The sequence below is a fragment of the Neomonachus schauinslandi genome, chromosome 10, assembly GCF_002201575.2.
Source record: "Neomonachus schauinslandi chromosome 10, ASM220157v2, whole genome shotgun sequence".
NCBI lineage: Eukaryota > Metazoa > Chordata > Mammalia > Carnivora > Phocidae > Neomonachus > Neomonachus schauinslandi.
The window spans coordinates 31,411,474-31,429,581 of record NC_058412.1 but is presented as its reverse complement, the minus strand read 5'-3'; the positions used below and the strand labels follow the sequence as shown (position 1 = coordinate 31,429,581).

The window sequence follows — 18,108 nt, the reverse complement described above, 5'->3', positions numbered from 1 at the left end:
ACGGGCCTAAACTGTGGGCAGACATGTTAAGATAGACAGCCCCATGTACTAAGCAGCAAGGTTCAGTCTTACACACCAGCACCGTTTTCATCAATGATCAGTTCCTAGAAAGGGAAATTTGTGGGTTTTTTGAACAGGAAATAACAAGTTTAAAATGTAATACAAGGAATTGAAAATGCCCATATAAGGTCACATTTTAGTGCAGTCACAGTGTTTGATCAGTAAGAAAATAACATTTAGATGAAAAATGATACATCATTTTTATAATAACATTCATATTGTGTTAATAGCAGCCTTTTGCAGGGTGGATATTTTATAAGAATAGTCAAATTGCCTAAAATGTGGACGATAAGTTTTCCTGTGAATATAATGATGTAACACTTTGATTGGGGATACTTTAAATTTTAAGTATTTCTAGGTCTAAGGCTGCCATTTGTGATTATTTTAAGTATGTATATTTGATCTATTATATGTGCCGTCTGAAAAAAATATTTCTTACTTTAAAATGTTCTCACTTTGAAGGGAGCTAACATTCTGTTAACGGATAATGGTCATGTAAAATTGGGTAAGTAAATTAAAATTTTGTCATTTGTGCAAATTTATTCCAGAACATAGTAAGTTTATATTTTCCTCTGTTAGGACTAGGTTTTTCCCTCAGCATTTCTGTATTTTTAGGTGAAAAGCTCATTGTGGGGCATATATAACCTCTCTGTATCTGGTTCCTCTTCTCTTAAATGGGGATAAAGTCTGCCCTTCACATATGACAGAGTTGTTGTAAAGATACAATAAAATAATAATTCTTTAGAGATTCTTTTACCTGTAACCTGAGGAATATATGTGACTTTTAGTAAGAATAATCTGTACAAAATTGCCTTATAACCAAAAAACAAGGTAAACAAAAGCCAAAAAATCAATTATACCAGCGATCCTACATCCTTTATGTTAGCTTTTAAAATAAAATACAGTATTACTTATATAAGAATATAATATCGATGCTGGATGTTGCTTTCTTTCAAACTGTACCTTTTATTTTGTAACTTTTGGTTATGACTGAAATAGAATTTAAACCCTCAATAAGTTTGAAAGTTTAAGACTGGAAACATATATAGTATAGTAGTTTTTATAAATAAAATCATGGCTGTTAGGTGTTAAGTGAAGTTTTTAATAAATAAGGAAGTTATTTTGAATTACATATTACTATAAGATAAATCAGAATTCAAAAAACATTTGTAAAAGCACAAATAAAACTATTTTGAACTATAGCCTACACTACGACTAATCGGATTTAAAAGTATGTATCTGAAAATTAACATGTAATAAAATTTTTCCAAACCACCTCTAAAGATGAAAAAAGCATTTATCTAACTCTTGATGGCTAACAGTTTCTGTCAGCAGTTTAATATTTTGTGTTAATACTGTGTCCCTTCCTGGCAGACATCCTATATATATCTTGGTTGATAAGGACTTAGAAATGACCATTAAAAACTAGAAAATATTTAGAACTCAACATACGTAAAGAATAGCAACAAATCCTACATAAAAACAGATTTTCTGGTAGTGATTGGTGTTGGTATTGCTGAGGTGAGATTTTGTAGAATATTCTGTTTGGATGTCTTTTCAAGCTAGGGTAGATTGGCCAGTAGATTATTAGTTTGTTTGACGTCAGTCATCATGAGTGTGGCAGGAAGTGAATGGAATATATTACAACTTATGGTCGCTTCCAGTGATATTCCTTGAATTTCAGGTCCTGGGAATTTGAAATTATAGTATTATTAAGTCTGGCAGCTTAAATTTTCTCAGCTGTCTCTTTCTCACCAAAATCATTTGATCTTGACTTTTGTTGTCATTTGATTCATGCAGGGATATATAGGAATCTATTTGGCTGTGATACATACTGACTACTTTGTGATATTTTAGTGCTAACCCAGAGAAGTTAAAAATTTTAATGTGATGTTTAAGAATATCTCATTTCTGTGAAATTAGTTTAATGAAAAGAATTATTAAAAGTTTCTTCTCATGTTACTGTAAATTTTACTTTCCCTCAGCTTTCTTTTCTAAATGTTTCTTATTTTTTTAATAGCTGATTTTGGAGTATCTGCACAGATTACAGCTACAATTGCCAAACGGAAGTCTTTCATTGGTACACCATATTGGTAATTGTATTTTAATTGACAATTTAACTTTTTGTTTTTCTGTCATTACTGAATATAGCATTTATTGAAAAACATAGACTGGTCAAAATTTTTAGGACTAAAACAGATTAAGAAGATAATCAGTAGCTTAAGCAATTTAGGCATGTACACTTGTGGATGGATTACACAGCCAAAGAATATTTTATCATGTTTATTTTCATTAAGTGAAAAAGGCTGTAAAAGGTGGATAATGGCTTTTGAGAACCTCGATATAAAGGAACTCTCATTGATTCTCTGGGGTCCAGCATGGTTTTTACACATACTTAGTAAATGTTTGTCGATAACTGATCTCCAGCTCCAGCTTCAGAGATTAAAAGCTAATGTTACTCCTCTTATAAGAAAGTAGGAACTATCTTGGGAGCATGTGAAATTGTGAATTAGGCAAAGTAAATTTTGGGAACATTCTCATACTTCATCTGTCTTTCTAGTACCATGTCTTTCCTACATGAACTCTAGGGATGTAGAACAGAATGGAATCTCTTGTCCAAAGTGACTAGGTAGGCAGTTACTCAGTTAATAAAAAATGTCTGTTCAATGGCAAACTCAAAATTAATACATGTGCACCTTAAACATTTTATTTTAATTTAAGGCATATGAGTATACTTTTTTCTTTTCTTTGCCATAGGACCAAGACCTTTTCTTTGACTGGCTCACTAATTAGAGTTCTGTCTTAATAATATAAACTATACCCACAATGCCTCAGCTATATTTCGGGGTTGTGTTTCTGTAAAGTGCAGTGAGAACTTGGACATACAAAGCATGTGAACTTTTTTTTAAAAGTCAGACGTATGACATAAATTTAGCCTTATTAGGTGTGCAGTTCTCCCAAGGTTGAGAAACTTGTATGCTGTGGTAGTGAGAAATACCACCACAATCAATATAAAAGATGGGTTTCCAGCACCCAAGGAAGTGTTCTTTTGTCCCCTTTTAGTAAATTCTGTTCCCTCATCCCTACCCCTCTGTCAACACCCAGTCTGATTGCTGTCTCTACGGTTTTGCCTTTTCCCTGAATGTCATACAAATGGAATTATACAGTCTATAGCCTTCCTAGTCTTTTACAGTTGTCATATTCTTACCTAATTTGCCAGGTTTTTTGGTTTTGTCTTTAGAAACTTGTCTTTAACAAGGTTTTCGGAAGAATTCACTTTAATTTTCATAACTCTTTTAACTTCATAACAAGATCAGTTTTTTCATAACATTTAATTAAATAATATTATTTATAGTATTATATAATAAGATATGTAACATAATGAATAAACGGGCTCAGAGGTGAACTCAGTTGACAGTGGTAAGCATACAGCCTAACTGGCAAAAGTAGAAGTACACTAGCTGGATACTTTCACTCATCTTTTTATAGAGAAATGGAAAAACATCACCTAACATGGCAAGCCAGGCATATCAGCTTTATGCACTTTGATTCTCTGCTAGTGCATTTCCACCAGCAAGCTGGAATCTAGCCATCAGTAAAGTAATAACTGACAAACTTTAAAATTACTTTTCTTATAATAATTTGAATATTTTTAAGGAGTATTTTAAGATTAGAAATATTTTAAGAACAAGCATCTTGAAAGTTAGAGGGTTGGTGTGTTTGTGTGTGTGTTTAACTTCACTGACTTACTTGACTTGCCTGAAATCATACTAGGAAGACAAATGTGAATTTGTAAAGCTACTTATTTAAATCATTCTTTTGATATGTAAGGGTTGGTTATTTTTAGAACTGTTGTTTAGGATTTAAAATTTTTATATTTGAAAATTAGTATAATCATTTAAATCAGTCAAATACAAATTCATAGAGAATAATTAGAATAAGACTATAAAGGAAAGTTAAAAAAATAAAAAACCTAAGTTTGGGTCAATTTCCTCTAAATAAATACAGTTTTAAAAAGCAAACACTCATTTTTATAACTTCCACCATTATAATAAAACTGAAAAACTGCCAATTAACTTTATAGTAAATATGAGTTAAGTACTAAATGAAGATTATTGATGCCCCAATAAATAGTTTTGGTCACATGAAAACAGAGGCCAGATTGCAGTTTATTGGTATAAGCAGGTAGAGCTAAAAATTATAGATCATTTATTGCAAGATGTTATTTCTCTGTAAAATTCTGCAGAATTGTACAGAGGAAATGATGGAGTATGGACAACTGTGGGATATGTTGCTATATTATAATTATAAAGTTTTATAAACCTTTATAGTAAGTATGGCAAAGTAACCAAGGAGTCGCCAGTAGGGTCTTGGGATGGAGAATCTTACAAAGTCAAGATCTTGGAAGAGATCTTTGAAATACTACATATTTTTCATATATCAGGGCCTAAATAGGCCTCAACTTAGATATAGTTCAAGTGCCTCTGGTGGGAATATGAAAGAAAATACAATAAATAGAAGTTGTTTTTTTGTTTTGTTTTTGTTTTGTTTTTTTTTCCTGGAATATTTCTTTCAGGATGGCTCCAGAAGTTGCAGCCGTTGAGAGGAAAGGGGGATACAATCAGCTCTGTGATCTCTGGGCAGTAGGAATCACTGCCATAGAACTCGCTGAGCTTCAGCCGCCTATGTTTGACTTACACCCAATGAGGTCAGTGTGTCATAATTGGAGAACTCTATGCTTAAATTAAGGGTAATCCCTTCCCCCTGCCCAGTATTTATTACATCATGAACAAGTAATATTCTTAGTCTTGCTCTACCTTATTAGTAGTAATAGAATTACTTAATAGTAATAGAATTATTTATATATTAAAATATGAAAAATTTAAAATGCTGTGTAATGATTTGTTGTTGATTTTTCAGAGCATTGTTTCTAATGACAAAAAGTAATTTTCAGCCTCCTAAACTAAAGGATAAAATGAAGTGGTAAGTATTTTTCTGTTATTTACTTTCTAATCATGAGTAAAAAAAAGAGTTAAAATTTAAAAATCTAATTTTCAAAATTTCTTAGGTCAAATAGTTTTCATCATTTTGTGAAAATGGCACTTACCAAAAATCCAAAAAAAAGACCTACTGCTGAGAAGTTACTACAGGTATTATTTTTGCCCTGAAATATGTCTTTTTTCAAAAAATAAAATGCCATCCAATCAGGTTTCTAATGAGTGTTCTGTATTGTTTATATAGCACCCGTTTGTCACACAACCTTTGACACGGTCTTTGGCAATTGAACTGTTGGATAAAGTGAATAATCCAGATCATTCCACTTACCATGATTTTGATGATGATGATCCTGAGGTAGGAATTGTTTTTACCAGCTAGTATATTTGACACATATGTATATAGGTATGTGCATCTCAGAATCAGTTTTTTGAAGTTCTGGGTCTAGTTTAAATAAAAATCTCTTAAGGGAATAATTAACTCTTTGACTTGGTCTCTCTTAGGGAAGTCATGTGCAGGATTTTTCTTACTGGCCTCTTAAAATGGCAAAGACACAATCATCTAATCCACTCAGTGAAATTACTGTAGTTCTTTCAGAGTAGTCACTTCAGATGAAGTTGCCAAATAGATCGTCCACTGTAAAAGAGGGAACACAAATGGGAAGCACTTAAACCAGATGTTAGAATATACTCAAAATTTCTGTTCGGTTTTCCTCTTTAAAAAAATCCTTGTACAGTACCTCATGAATTATTAGTGGTTAGTAGAAAGTATAGGATTGCTTTTGTTAGTGACTAAAACCCTAATTATCCACTATGGAAATGTTTAAAAATGAGCCAGCGTAGTTGTTAGAGAATAACTAATACGATGGAAGCATTGATATCAAAGGAAGCCTCTCTTCTGTTGGCATATTTAACATTCCTAGCTAAGCTAGTAATTGTGGCACCTAACATAAGCTTAGTAAATGTGACATGGCAGAATTTTGTTACTGGGTCTGTAACTGACGTGGATAGCCTTGACCCTGACTGGCTCTATGTAAGGCACTTAAAGTGGTGTAAATTTTATTGATGATACTGAGGGAATGATAGCTCTCAGTGGTCAGAAAGATGGTTGCATATCCTCTTAAGTCAGAGAGAACCTTTCTATTAATTCACCATTGTTCTAGCTTGCCATCATTACACAGCTGTAATTAAATCAGCTTTCTGCCTTTTTGTTCAAGGTCTGTAAAAGAGTTTGAAAACAACTTAAGGAACGTGAAGTATTATTGACCTTATAATAGGGAAAAATTATTTTTGTTGTTTTGCTTAATTTTGCTTTTTAAAAACTTAGGTTTTATAAACTCTTCTCCCATCATTCAACGTATAGGCAGTCCTGAATTTGCATGGTGGCGCAGGACTGTAGAAATGCCCCTGTAAGCTGAGACACCCTGCAAAGTGATCTTAATCATCAGCGGGGAAAACCACAGTTGTTCTGTGACTTTAAAAAATTTTTGTCAAAACATTAAAAATTCTCTTACTGTCAGTTTTAAATGTATAAGGAAGTGAAAAAATAGTAAAACAAATGTTTACCTAGTGCACTGTCACTTAAAATATTAGAACCAGTGAGAATGAATGTGTTTCATTTGATTACAAAAAAAACTTCCACAGATTATTTACTTGATATAAGTTTCTTCTCCTACATGTTAACCCATTTACTATGTGCAACATTCTAAGATTTAATACTTTTATAGTTATACCATTTAAGCTGGGAAAGTAAAACTGTTCTGATAGGCAATCATAGGTTTTATTCATGTTCACTGATGATAGCAATCTGTGTGACTAACCTGACATGATACCTATTTTTGCTACTATATATTGTGATCAGAAGTACAGGGTTTTTCCCCCAGCTCTGCATCTAATTAGCTGAGCACCCTAATTTTGAGTCTCATTGTTCTTATCTATAAAATCAAGAATAGTACTAGGTTCATAAATTTATTTTGAGGACAAAATGAGCTCAGGTTTATGAAAGCACTTTGTAAACTACAAATCACTGTGTACGTGTGAAGTTTAAATACTTCATTTTTGAAATGACTTACGCTACTATTTTACTACTGTCAGTATTTCAGTAATTGGGGTCTTGTAGATTCATATGGCTTTATTTCCTGAGATGTGCCTATACTGAGAATAGTTAACTTGGGTCCTGTTCTTGATCTGCCTTTCAAATCTGATCATTTGAGCTCTAGTGTTTATGAATTACATTTTCCACGAAGATATGCCTGAGAGTGTATCTCCTTCAAAGGTAATGACTTCAAGGGAAGCGTTTCACACACAGAAAAAAACCTGTTTGGTACATGAAATAGATGCTGGCATCACCTCTTAAGGTGAGACCTTAAAGTGTATGGAATGGAGCTGCAGAGGCTTTACAGATAGGGCTCCTTGTACTCCCTGGATGGTTGAAGGAATGTCCGTGATGTAGCAGTAAGAACTCATCACCACTCCTCCTCTTCCCCCACCCCCAAATGTTTCTGAGTGTGGCGTTACACAGAGTGAGTTTAATACGTGAAAGAAAATAGAGCACTACTCCTATAAGACAATACATAAAGGGGGGAAAATTATGTTTACTAAGTAAAAGGCCCACAAATCATGAATACCTTTAGCGTCATTTTATTTTATTTATCTCATTCTTTTTGATAAAAGAACTTGCGATTTTTTTAATTAAAATATTCTCTTGTGAAACAAGGAAAGCTGCAGCTTTTGAACAGCTGTTGAATTATTGAAACACTCAATTTTATATATTTATATATATTCAACTCTGAGAACATTTATTGGGAACCTGCTGTGGATAAAATATATCCATAATCTTAGAAGCTCCCAGTTTGTAGTTGCCTCTTTTTGAAAAAAATATTCACAGGTTCATTATATTTTGTGCCATTTTTGTATAAAATAGAGTATCTCTTTCACATCTGAGTAATTTTGTGGACCAGACTGTGACTTGATTCATCAAATGCCACATGTCGTTGATTTTGGTCTTTCCTAGCCCCTTGTTGCTGTACCACATAGAATTCACTCAACAAGTAGAAATGTAAGAGAAGAAAAGACACGCTCGGAGATAAACTGTAAGTATATACTAGACACACTTCATAATTTAACAATGAGAAATAAGATTTCAAGTTGTAATTTAGTTAAAATTATTTTTGTTTCATTTTCTTCCAAATAGTCTTTCTTAGTAAATCTTTTTAAAGGTAGAGTTTCATTAAGGCAGTAAGAATTTTCTTTACCTTATTCCCCGGGGAATTTTCTGTGGCAAGAGAGGGGATGTATTTATGTTGTCATTGTTTGGGAGGAGGAATAAAATTCCTCAACCAGGCAGGACAGAAGTAATTGAGGCAGTGCTTCCTAGACTCGTAGGTGTGTATAACTTACCTAGAGAGGTTGTTAAAGTGCAGTTTCCAATTCAGTGGACCCGCGGCGGGACTTGAGGTTCTTCACTTCTCACAAACTCCCAAGTTATGTAGATGTTTATGGTGTCAGGGCCACACTTTGAATGGCAAGGAGAGGTGTAGAGATCTGCAAACTGGCTTAGCATCTGAGTGACCTGAGCACCTTTAAAAGTGGGTTTCCAGCCCCACTTTTCCATAGATTCTGATTCACTGGGGTTTTGGGTCAGCCCAGGAATCTGTCTTTTAAAAGAACCCTCCAGGTATTTCTCATGGACAGCTGCGTTATGGGCCCACTGAGACAGACCATTCATTCACATGGAATCTGGTACTGTCAACTCATCAGTGATAAACTCTGCCAGCAGGAATCTGCAGTAGTAGTGCCTAAACTTTTTTCTTCTTGGAAGCATTAATTCTCTATGACTTAGAATGCTAATTTAGTGCAGTGAGGCTTCTGGTAACAGTTTTCTGTGGGTTAAAGATTATCCTGAGGGACCTGATACCCAAAATGACTTTAGTGAAATTAGGTAACATGGTAAGATAACTACTGTAAAGAAACTCTCCCCAATTTTCGGCTAGGTTAGTAATGATAATAACAGTACATTTCATACTTTGATTAAGATGAAGCCATCTCTTTGTCTGAAAAGCTAAATAAGTAGTGGCAGACACTGTCACCATTTAATAGAAAAAAAAAGAAATGCAGAGATGCAGAGATTTGCCTGTGGGATAAAGTCATACAGCATGTTAATAACAAGCCTTGGATCTCTCAACTTCCAGCCCAGTGGTCTTTCACCAACACTGCTGTTTCAGAAACCACCTCATCACACCTTGTGGATTTTACACTGCAGGTTCTTTGAGATTTTCCTTTGAAACTTTGGCTGGACCATACACTATGTATTAAGTTCTTAGAAAAGCTTTGTGCTGGGCTAATTGAAAGTGCACTTAAAAGAAAGAAACTCTTGAAAGAAAGCACCGTGCATTGTACAAAAAGCCCAGGACTGGGATTTGGTACTTTGTTTGCCAGCAGTTGGTTGTGTGACCATATATAAGATAACCTTTTAAAGCTCCATCTGAAGCCAGATGATTTAAATTTGCCTTATTCCCGGGGAATTTTCTGTGGCAAGAGAGGGGATGTATTTATGTTGTCCTCCAAACATATTTTTCTGAAAATGGCAACCTTAGTATATATATAAAACTATACTTACATAGTTATATAACCTATATATAAACATTTCCTATTTTTTAATATACAAAAAACAATTACAAGATGTTTTTATCATTTCTTTAATAATACAAATGGTGATCAGAGATATCTTTGTTGTTGATTTAGAAAACTTTTTATGTCCAGTACTATTGGAAATCTAATTTAAAGTACTTTTCTCTTGTTACCCAGTTCTTTAAAAAAATTGTATTATCAGGCTCTTTACTGCAAAGTGCAGTTCTTTCTGAATCATTCTTTACAAATTTATATTAGTGATTCTCAGCTTCTAACTGCGTATGCCTATATATGCTATATGAAACTAGATGCTGTATCCCAGTTTTTCTGAGATTCTGATATGCCCTCCCTTTGGTGGGAGCAGGTAAAGTATGATGGACCTCTTCCCTTTTCCCCCATCTGCCAGTAAGAACGGTGTCATATCCTTCTATTGTGTTGAGGTAGCAACCACAACTTTTAATAATTTATGAGTTTGATATTTGAGGCTTTTAAAACTTACACAAGTTCTAATATCTGCTTTCTTAGAATATTTTATGATTTTATGTGAGATGTGATAGAATAGTTAATAATGCTGTTGACAATAAAGACAGGCTTTGGAAAAATTATTTTAATAATTGTGTATATTTGTTCCTGTTGACAATGTTTTATGTTCACAGTTACATGGTATCTCTCCATGCAGCCAAGGTTTTCTCTTATTAAACTAAATGGTGTGTAGGCAACATACATGTGAAAATGGACACATTTGCAGAGAAGGTGTTATTCTTTCCCTTTAGGGAATCCTTTCTGCCTTCAGTTAAATATGATAAGCAAAAACTTGCCTTAAGAAATACATGCGGGGGGAAACAGGCCTCTTCACATGTGACAATAACACAAGGCAGATAGATGCACAAACTATCCTTATGTAACTTTATTACAGATTTAATTTTCCTAGTTGATGACAAATCTAGGTGAGAGCTGTTCACTAGGCCTCTATCAAGGTGAAATATATATATTAATTTTAATACCTTACTTGAAGTTACCTTATGGTCCTTGATGTATGATCATGTGTGGACAGGTATGAGGAATCCACTATTGAAGAAGCCTTATCTTGGAAGTGATAGGCCATCACTCTGCCATATTCATTTGGTCACATAGACCAACTGTGGTGATGTGGGAAGGGACTACACACATTTATAAACACCAGGAGGGCAGGAATCATTAGAGGCCATCTTGAAGGCCGGCTTCCAAACATACTCTGCCTCATTTGCTGTTTACCCTCCTAAATCCTGAGTTAAGATTACCTCTAGTTAATGCTGGGTCACAGTGAAGTAGCAAGTTAGATCCTGACTGTAATTTTGCTAATCATCTTTTTTTTTTTTTTTTTTTTTTTTTACCATGGAAGAGGTCTAGGATTAACAGATTAAGCTTTAATATCCTACCTAGACTTTTTTGGTCTTTTTTCAACCAACAGATTTTTCATTTACATCTTTGGGTTGTAATCACTGTATGGTAGATGGTAGATGATAAAATCATGGTAGATGATAAAATTAAATGTTTTGACATAGAGTAACTTAAAATTATTACATCATTAAGAACATAGAAACAGATCATGGCTTTACTTCTTTTTTTTAGTTGGCCAAGTAAAATTTGATCCACCCTTAAGGAAGGAAACAGAACCACATCATGAACTTGTAAGTAGTGTAGTCTTGGAATGTTAACACTGAATATAAATATTTTAATTAGTCTTTGTGATACTGGTACTGACTAAAAAATCTAGTTATTGATATTTTCAAAAGCATTTGGGGAAATAAAAAGGTAAGTAATTCTGAAATTTATAAAAAAAAAATAAATCTGTGTTGCTGAGATTGAATATTCTCAAAATTAGGAGAAACTAGTTTTACCATTCTCTGATTACATGTTTTTAATGCTGGCCTTTTTTTTTCTTCTCCATTTTTGTTTCTTAGCTTTTGAGGGGCTTTTTGTATATGCATTTATTGGGACAAATGCCACCATTTTAAATTAGAATGTTGGACCAATAAAAGCACATCTCACTGAATTTATGGGCAGCCTTTTAAGAGTGTAAGCCAGTTTTCTAAACATCAGGGTAGAGTCCAATCTGTTTGGACTAAAACTCAGGAGAGACTAGGCATACATAGTAGATCAAATCTGTCATTCAAGGCTTTGCTAACTATATGAATGTTCTTTTCATGATTCTTTTTAATGTTTTATATATGCCTTTCCAGATATATGATAATATATTTTTAGAAGCAACATGTTTTGCAAGTATTTGAGATGATAATATTCTATGGAAGAATAAAAAAATAAGACTTAAAAAACAAAATTAATCTTAATGAAATTAGTTTCCTGCAGCTCCAGATTATATGTTTCACTTTTTTCTTTTCTATTCAGTAATGAGAAGAAAGTAACTGTTAATAAGGACTAAGGATTGAAATGGGAACTTTCTTCTTAAATTTAATGCTTATTTTATCCCACTTGACTAAAGGCATACATACAAAGTGAATCTTTAGCCTTTAAATTATGGAGTTATTCTAATTCAGTATACCAGTATGGAGGAAAGGAGTGTTAAATAAAAATTCTTAAAATGATTATATTAAAATACTTAAGCCCAACATTTACATAGAGGATGGAGAAGGTTAAGAACAAAAAGTAGTCTAGTCATGATGTTTATAAATGCTAATAGTATTTTGTTAAGGCAGTTGGAGTTTGTGCTCATTTTAAGTTTGCATTGCATGTATTTAAATTCTGTGCTAATTTAATAACTGCATCACAGAGCAAAGTTGTTGCATTATTGATATTTTAGAGGCTCCTTAATATGATTTGACTTGGCATTTGCCTTAATAAAATTATGTTAGCAGGACTTACCTCACTTGTGACAGTTTCCCTTTGTGAATTGTGGCTTTTAGTCTAAGTGTAAATAACTTGGGTTTCTTGGTCTCTGCTAAACAGCCCGACAGTGATGGTTTTTTGGACAGTTCAGAAGAAATATACTACACTGCAAGATCTAATCTGGTATTTCTCATCTTCTGATTTTCTTTGTCAGCATTGTTTAGTCTTAATTGTTTTTGGTTTTTTTTTAATCAAATATTTTGTCCAATTTTAATGAACCAGTTTAAGCATTGTTTTATAAGTTCCTGCCATTTAGCAAGCCTCTATATATTGATTGTAGCCATTTTTTTTCTAAAACAAGTTAGATATATCTACTCAAGAAATTTTTAATTTTTTATTATCATTTTTTATGAAAAGTACTTAATATTCTCAAATGTATTTTTAAATTACATTTTCCTATAAAAATGTTCAGTTTTAATGTGACTTATTTTAATGAACTAGAAACCATCTATATATATATATATACATATACATATCCATTCGTATATATTAAACTACTTTTATATATTACATATAAATGTATGCATATATAATTTTAAGAAATAACTTATCCCTAATTAACAATGAAATGAGTCTCAGATGAAATTTTAACTGTAGCACTAGGTAATATCCAGTTTTCTCAGGCCGAAGTTTGGATTTTAAAGCCTCCCTGAAGTTATAGATATTAAGGCTGTGTTACCATTAGGTAAAAAAAGAGGAAAATTAACCCTGGTAAATATTAAATAAATAGTACTTTTAATAGTTGCTGTAAATGGTTTTTTCTCTGTAGCTAGCCAGGGCTCCAAGTTGCTTCCAGATTTACTCCTAGATTGTACTTTTTTGCCTTTTCATTGGAATTTTCCTTCTCTTTCCTTTCTCTCTGCCTTAATAACATACTTCTTTCAATTCTGGTTGGTTGAAGTCATTATATAAATTCTTAAATCTATGCCCTGTAATATTTGTAGAACATGGAAGAGACTATTTACACCTAATTTCTCTTGGAGGAATTTGCTGTCTTGATGGGCAAAAAATACTCGGACATATAAACTTTCAGCCATACAGCAAAATATATAGTGGATTGCCAACAGATGGTGACTGTTAATGACAAGATGCTAACATATGAAATAGGTGCTATGGAAATCAGAGGAGAAAAGCTTTTGGGTTAATGTGGCTTTATCTGGCTTCTGGAAGGGACTAAGACTGATTTCATTGTAGTGTAGGAACCATTGTAGATTCTTCAGGAAGAGAAGGGCGGATGTCTCCAGTGTTTTGTGGGAATTGCTATGGGAATGATCATTGGCACGGACCACAGTTTTGAGAGAAGGCAGATAAAGAGCTGAAATTATCAAATGGTTATACTACTACTGGAATTATGGAATTAGCTCAGAAGAGGAAGATTGAAGTCATCAAAGAAGAAAGGATAGATGAAACCATGAGATTGCGTGTGTTCACTAATTAGGGCTGAAGGAGGAAGGAATGCAGAAAACTCGTTACCACGAGGGGTGATCCCTGTGTTTTGCAGTCAAAGGTAGAACCAACATGGGAGAGGGGGAAGAAGCAGTTGAAAAGCTGGAAGAGTCAGTACATGGACTGTTACAAAAGAAAGAAGGATGCATCAGATGGTCCAGAGAGGACCAGAAAGTGTAAGGATTGAGAATTAACTGTCCAAAGGGGCAAGAAAGATGAAATGTCTGAAGAAAACAGTCAGTGATTTTCGGATTAAAGATTTTTTCAGAATTACACATATGTAGGCTAGAATGACAGTTAGTGAAATTTGTTGTGGAAATAAAAAACCACAGAAACAAAAGTTTAAATTGACTTATTAATATTGTCTAGAAAAGACAACAACAACAAACCCAGAAACATAGTCTTTATAATTACAGTTATTCTTTTTTGTGCCCCTTGTTTCTGGAACTAACCTAGTAACCTGAATAAGTTACCTTGGCTCTGCTCCCTAGAACTGCCCCTACCCCCAAGTCACCAGGAGTTTCTTCTGACAGAGGGCTTTAGGGATAGTTAACTTGTTAGATAGTTCTGGCAGAAGAGGGATGAACGACATATTTGTCAGATTCTACAGTTTATAAAATCAACCTTTAAAAGTTCATTTCTGATGATAAAAGCTAACATTTATCTACGAGTTTTTAAACACAAGGCATTCTAAACACTTCAAATGTATTAACTTAAAATCCTTGTTTTACAGATGAGGGGATTTAAGGTATAAAGAAGTTGAAATTGGTCTTACCACCTAGCTAAATTAATGGCCGAGGTGGGGTTTGATTGGGGCAGCCTGGCTCAGGAATTCAAACCTAAACCATTGTCCATGTTACCTCTACCCCATGTCATCAGGTTTTTTCCCATGAATACTGAGCCTGCACTCATGATCTCTCTTTTTACTCAACATATATATGTTCCATAGTTATTTTTTTATTGTGGTAAAATATACATATAACACAGAAATTACCATTGGAACCACTTTTAAGTGTATGGTCCAGCAGCATTAAGTTCATTCATATTGTTGTGCAACCATCACTACTATCCATCTTCCCACACTGCAGCTCATTACCCATTAAACAATAACTCCCTTCCCACCTTCCTTCCAGCGCCTGGCAACCACCATTCTGTTTTCTGTCTTTTTGACAGACTTTATGTAAATGGAATCGTACAACATTTGTCCTTTTGTGACTGGCTCCCTTCACTTAGCATCATGTCACATCTTTAAAGATTCATCCATGTTGTAGCATGTGTCAGAATTGCCTTTTTAAGGCTGAATGATGTTTCTGTGTGTGTATATGTATGTGTGCGTGTCTGTACCACATTTTGTTGGTTAATTCATCTATCAGTGGACAGTTGGATTGCTTCCACCTTTTGACTGTTGTGAATAGTGCTGCTATGAACATGGGTGTGCAATATCTATCGAGATTCTACTTTTAGTTCTTTGGGGCATATGAAAAGGAGAATTGCTGCATCATGTGGTAATTCTACATTTAATTTCTGAGGGAAATGCCATGCTACTTTCCATAGCAGCTGTGTCATTTTACAATTCCCACCAGCAGCGCACAAAGGCTCCAATTTCTCCACATCCTCGTCAACACTTGTTATTTTTGGGGTGTGTGTGTGTGTGTGTATGTGTGTGTAACAACAGCTATCCTAATGGGTGTGAAGTGTCCATAGCTATTTCAATTGTCTAATTTCATCAGTCCTAAAACTTCAGCACTGTGAGCAGGATTTCCAACTGTTACAAATACTTGTTGCCACTAGAAACCTGATGAACCCAAAGTGTCTGGCTGTCATCTTAGTAGGCACTTGGCACCAAGATGACAACTGTAAATCTTTTGGGACCCAGAAGAAACATTTACCCCTTTTGTTTTTTTAAAGATTTTATTTATTTATTTTTAATTAATTTATTTATTAGGGAGTCTGCACATGCATGTGCAAGGGTGTGCAAGGGAAGGGGCAGAAGGGGAGGGAGAGGGAGAGAATCTCAAGCAGACTCCACACATAGTGCAGCCCATGGGCGGGGGGGGGGGACTCGAGATCATGACCTTGAGATCATGATCTGAACTGAAACCAAGAGTCTGGACATTTAACCAACTGAGCCACCCAGGCACCCCAAAACATTTACCACTTTAAAGACTTTGCTGCTTAAAAGTCCCATATCATCAGTGATTTCTTATTGTTTTAAGTGCTAAGGGTATTCATTTTATAATCTTGTAAATGAATTGAGACTATTACATCTCAATTTTCATTATTACAGTACAGAGATTTTTTTTAAAAGATTTTATTTATTTATTTGGCAGAGAGAGAGAGAGCACGAGCACAAGCAGGGGAAGCGGCAGGCAGAGGGGGAGGGAGAAGCAGACTCTGTCAAGGGGGGAGCCCGACACGGGACTCAATCCCAGGACCCTGGGATCATGACCTGAGCCAAAGGCAGACGCTTAACTGTCTGAGCCACCCAGGCGCCCCCAGAGATTTTTTTTTTTTTTTTAAAGATTTTTTATTTATTTATTTGACAGAGAGATAGAGAGCACAAGTAGGCAGAGAGGCAGGCAGAGGGAGAGGGAGAAGCAGGCTCTCCGCTGAGCAAGGAGCCTGATTCGGGGCTTGATCCCAGGACCCTGGGATCGTGACCCGAGCCAAAGGCAGCCGTTTAACCGACTGAGCCACCCAGGTGCCCCCAGAGATTTTTTTTTTAATTAGATAATCATAATGTGTGAGACCAGGAGAACAGAACTTGATTTCTAAAATTGTTAGTAAAAAAAAGTCTGCAAATTTTGAGAAGATGCCAAAGTTAAAAAACCTCACTATGATACAATAATTAAATAGTAAGAATTTTGCTTCTAGAAGAAAACATAGGGAGTAATCTCTTCTGTTGCCTTAGCAACAGTTTTCTAGATATGTCTCCTAAGGCAAGGGAAACAGAAGCAAAAATAAATTATTGGGACTACACCAAAATAAAAGGCTTTTGCACAGACAAGGAAACCATCAGCAAAACGAAAAGGTAACCTATCGAATGGGAGATATTTGCAAATGATATATCCAGTAAGGGGTTAATATCCAAAATATCTAAAAAAAAACCCTTCACAACACCAAAAAACAAACTATCTAGTTAAAAAATTAGCAGAGGACCTGAATAGACATTTTTCTGAAGACAGCAGGTAGCCAACAGACATGTGGAAAGATGTTCAGCATCACTTATCATTAGGTAAATGCAAATCAAAACCACAATGAGATATCACCTCAAGACCTGCCAGAATGGCTAGAATCAAAAAGTCAAGAAATAAAAGTGTTGGCAAGGATATGGGACAAAGGAGCCCTTGTGCACTTGCTAAGTGGGGATGTAAATTAGTGCAGCCACTATGGAAAACAGTATGGAGGTTCCTGAGAAAAATTAAAAATAGAGATACCGATATGATCCAGTAATTACACTACTGGGTATTTACCCAAAGAAAATTAAAACACTAATTCTAAAAGATATATGGACCCCTCTGTTTATTGCAGCATTATTTATAATAGCCAAGACATTGAAACTTAAGTGTTCATAGGTAGATGAAGGGCTGAAGAAGATGTGGTAGACACACACACACACACACACACACACACAGGAATATTAATTACTCAGCAGTTAAAAAAAGGATGAGATCTTTCCATTTGCAAAACCATGGATGGACCTAGAAGGTATGCTAAGTGAAATAAATCAGAGGAAGACAATACCATATGATTTCACTTCCATGTGGAATCTAAAAACCAAAGCAAATGAACAGACAAGCCAAAAAAAAAAAAACCAGAAACAGACCCATAAATACAGAGAACAAGCTGGTGGTTGCCAAAAGAGAGAGGGGTGGGAGATGGGCAAAATGGGTGAAGGGGGGGCGCCTGGGTGGCACAGTTGGTTAAGCGACTGCCTTCGGCTCAGGTCATGATCCTGGAGTCCCTGGATCGAGTCCCGCATCGGGCTCCCTGCTCAGTGAGGAGCCTGCTTCTCCCCCTAACCCTCCCCCCTCTCATGTACTCTCTCTCTCTCTCTCATTCTCGCTCTCTCAAATAAATAAATAAATAAATC

The 18,108-nt window shown here is 34.8% G+C and overlaps 1 protein-coding gene across 2 annotated transcripts in view; it reads left to right on the top strand.

The window, feature by feature from the left end:
- Positions 1-18,108, top strand: part of MAP4K3 (mitogen-activated protein kinase kinase kinase kinase 3) — a 187,134-nt gene that overhangs the window by 119,156 nt on the left and 49,870 nt on the right. Inside the window, exons 7-15 of one of the 2 annotated variants that reach the window (XM_021697772.1) lie at positions 523-565; positions 2,081-2,153; positions 4,637-4,768; positions 4,981-5,043; positions 5,129-5,210; positions 5,302-5,412; positions 8,068-8,146; positions 11,295-11,353; positions 12,630-12,692. In XM_021697772.1, the coding sequence (XP_021553447.1) occupies positions 523-565; positions 2,081-2,153; positions 4,637-4,768; positions 4,981-5,043; positions 5,129-5,210; positions 5,302-5,412; positions 8,068-8,146; positions 11,295-11,353; positions 12,630-12,692 (705 nt within the window). The remainder of the gene's footprint in view (positions 1-522; positions 566-2,080; positions 2,154-4,636; positions 4,769-4,980; positions 5,044-5,128; positions 5,211-5,301; positions 5,413-8,067; positions 8,147-11,294; positions 11,354-12,629; positions 12,693-18,108) is intronic. The other variant, XM_021697774.1, reaches the window with a different exon arrangement.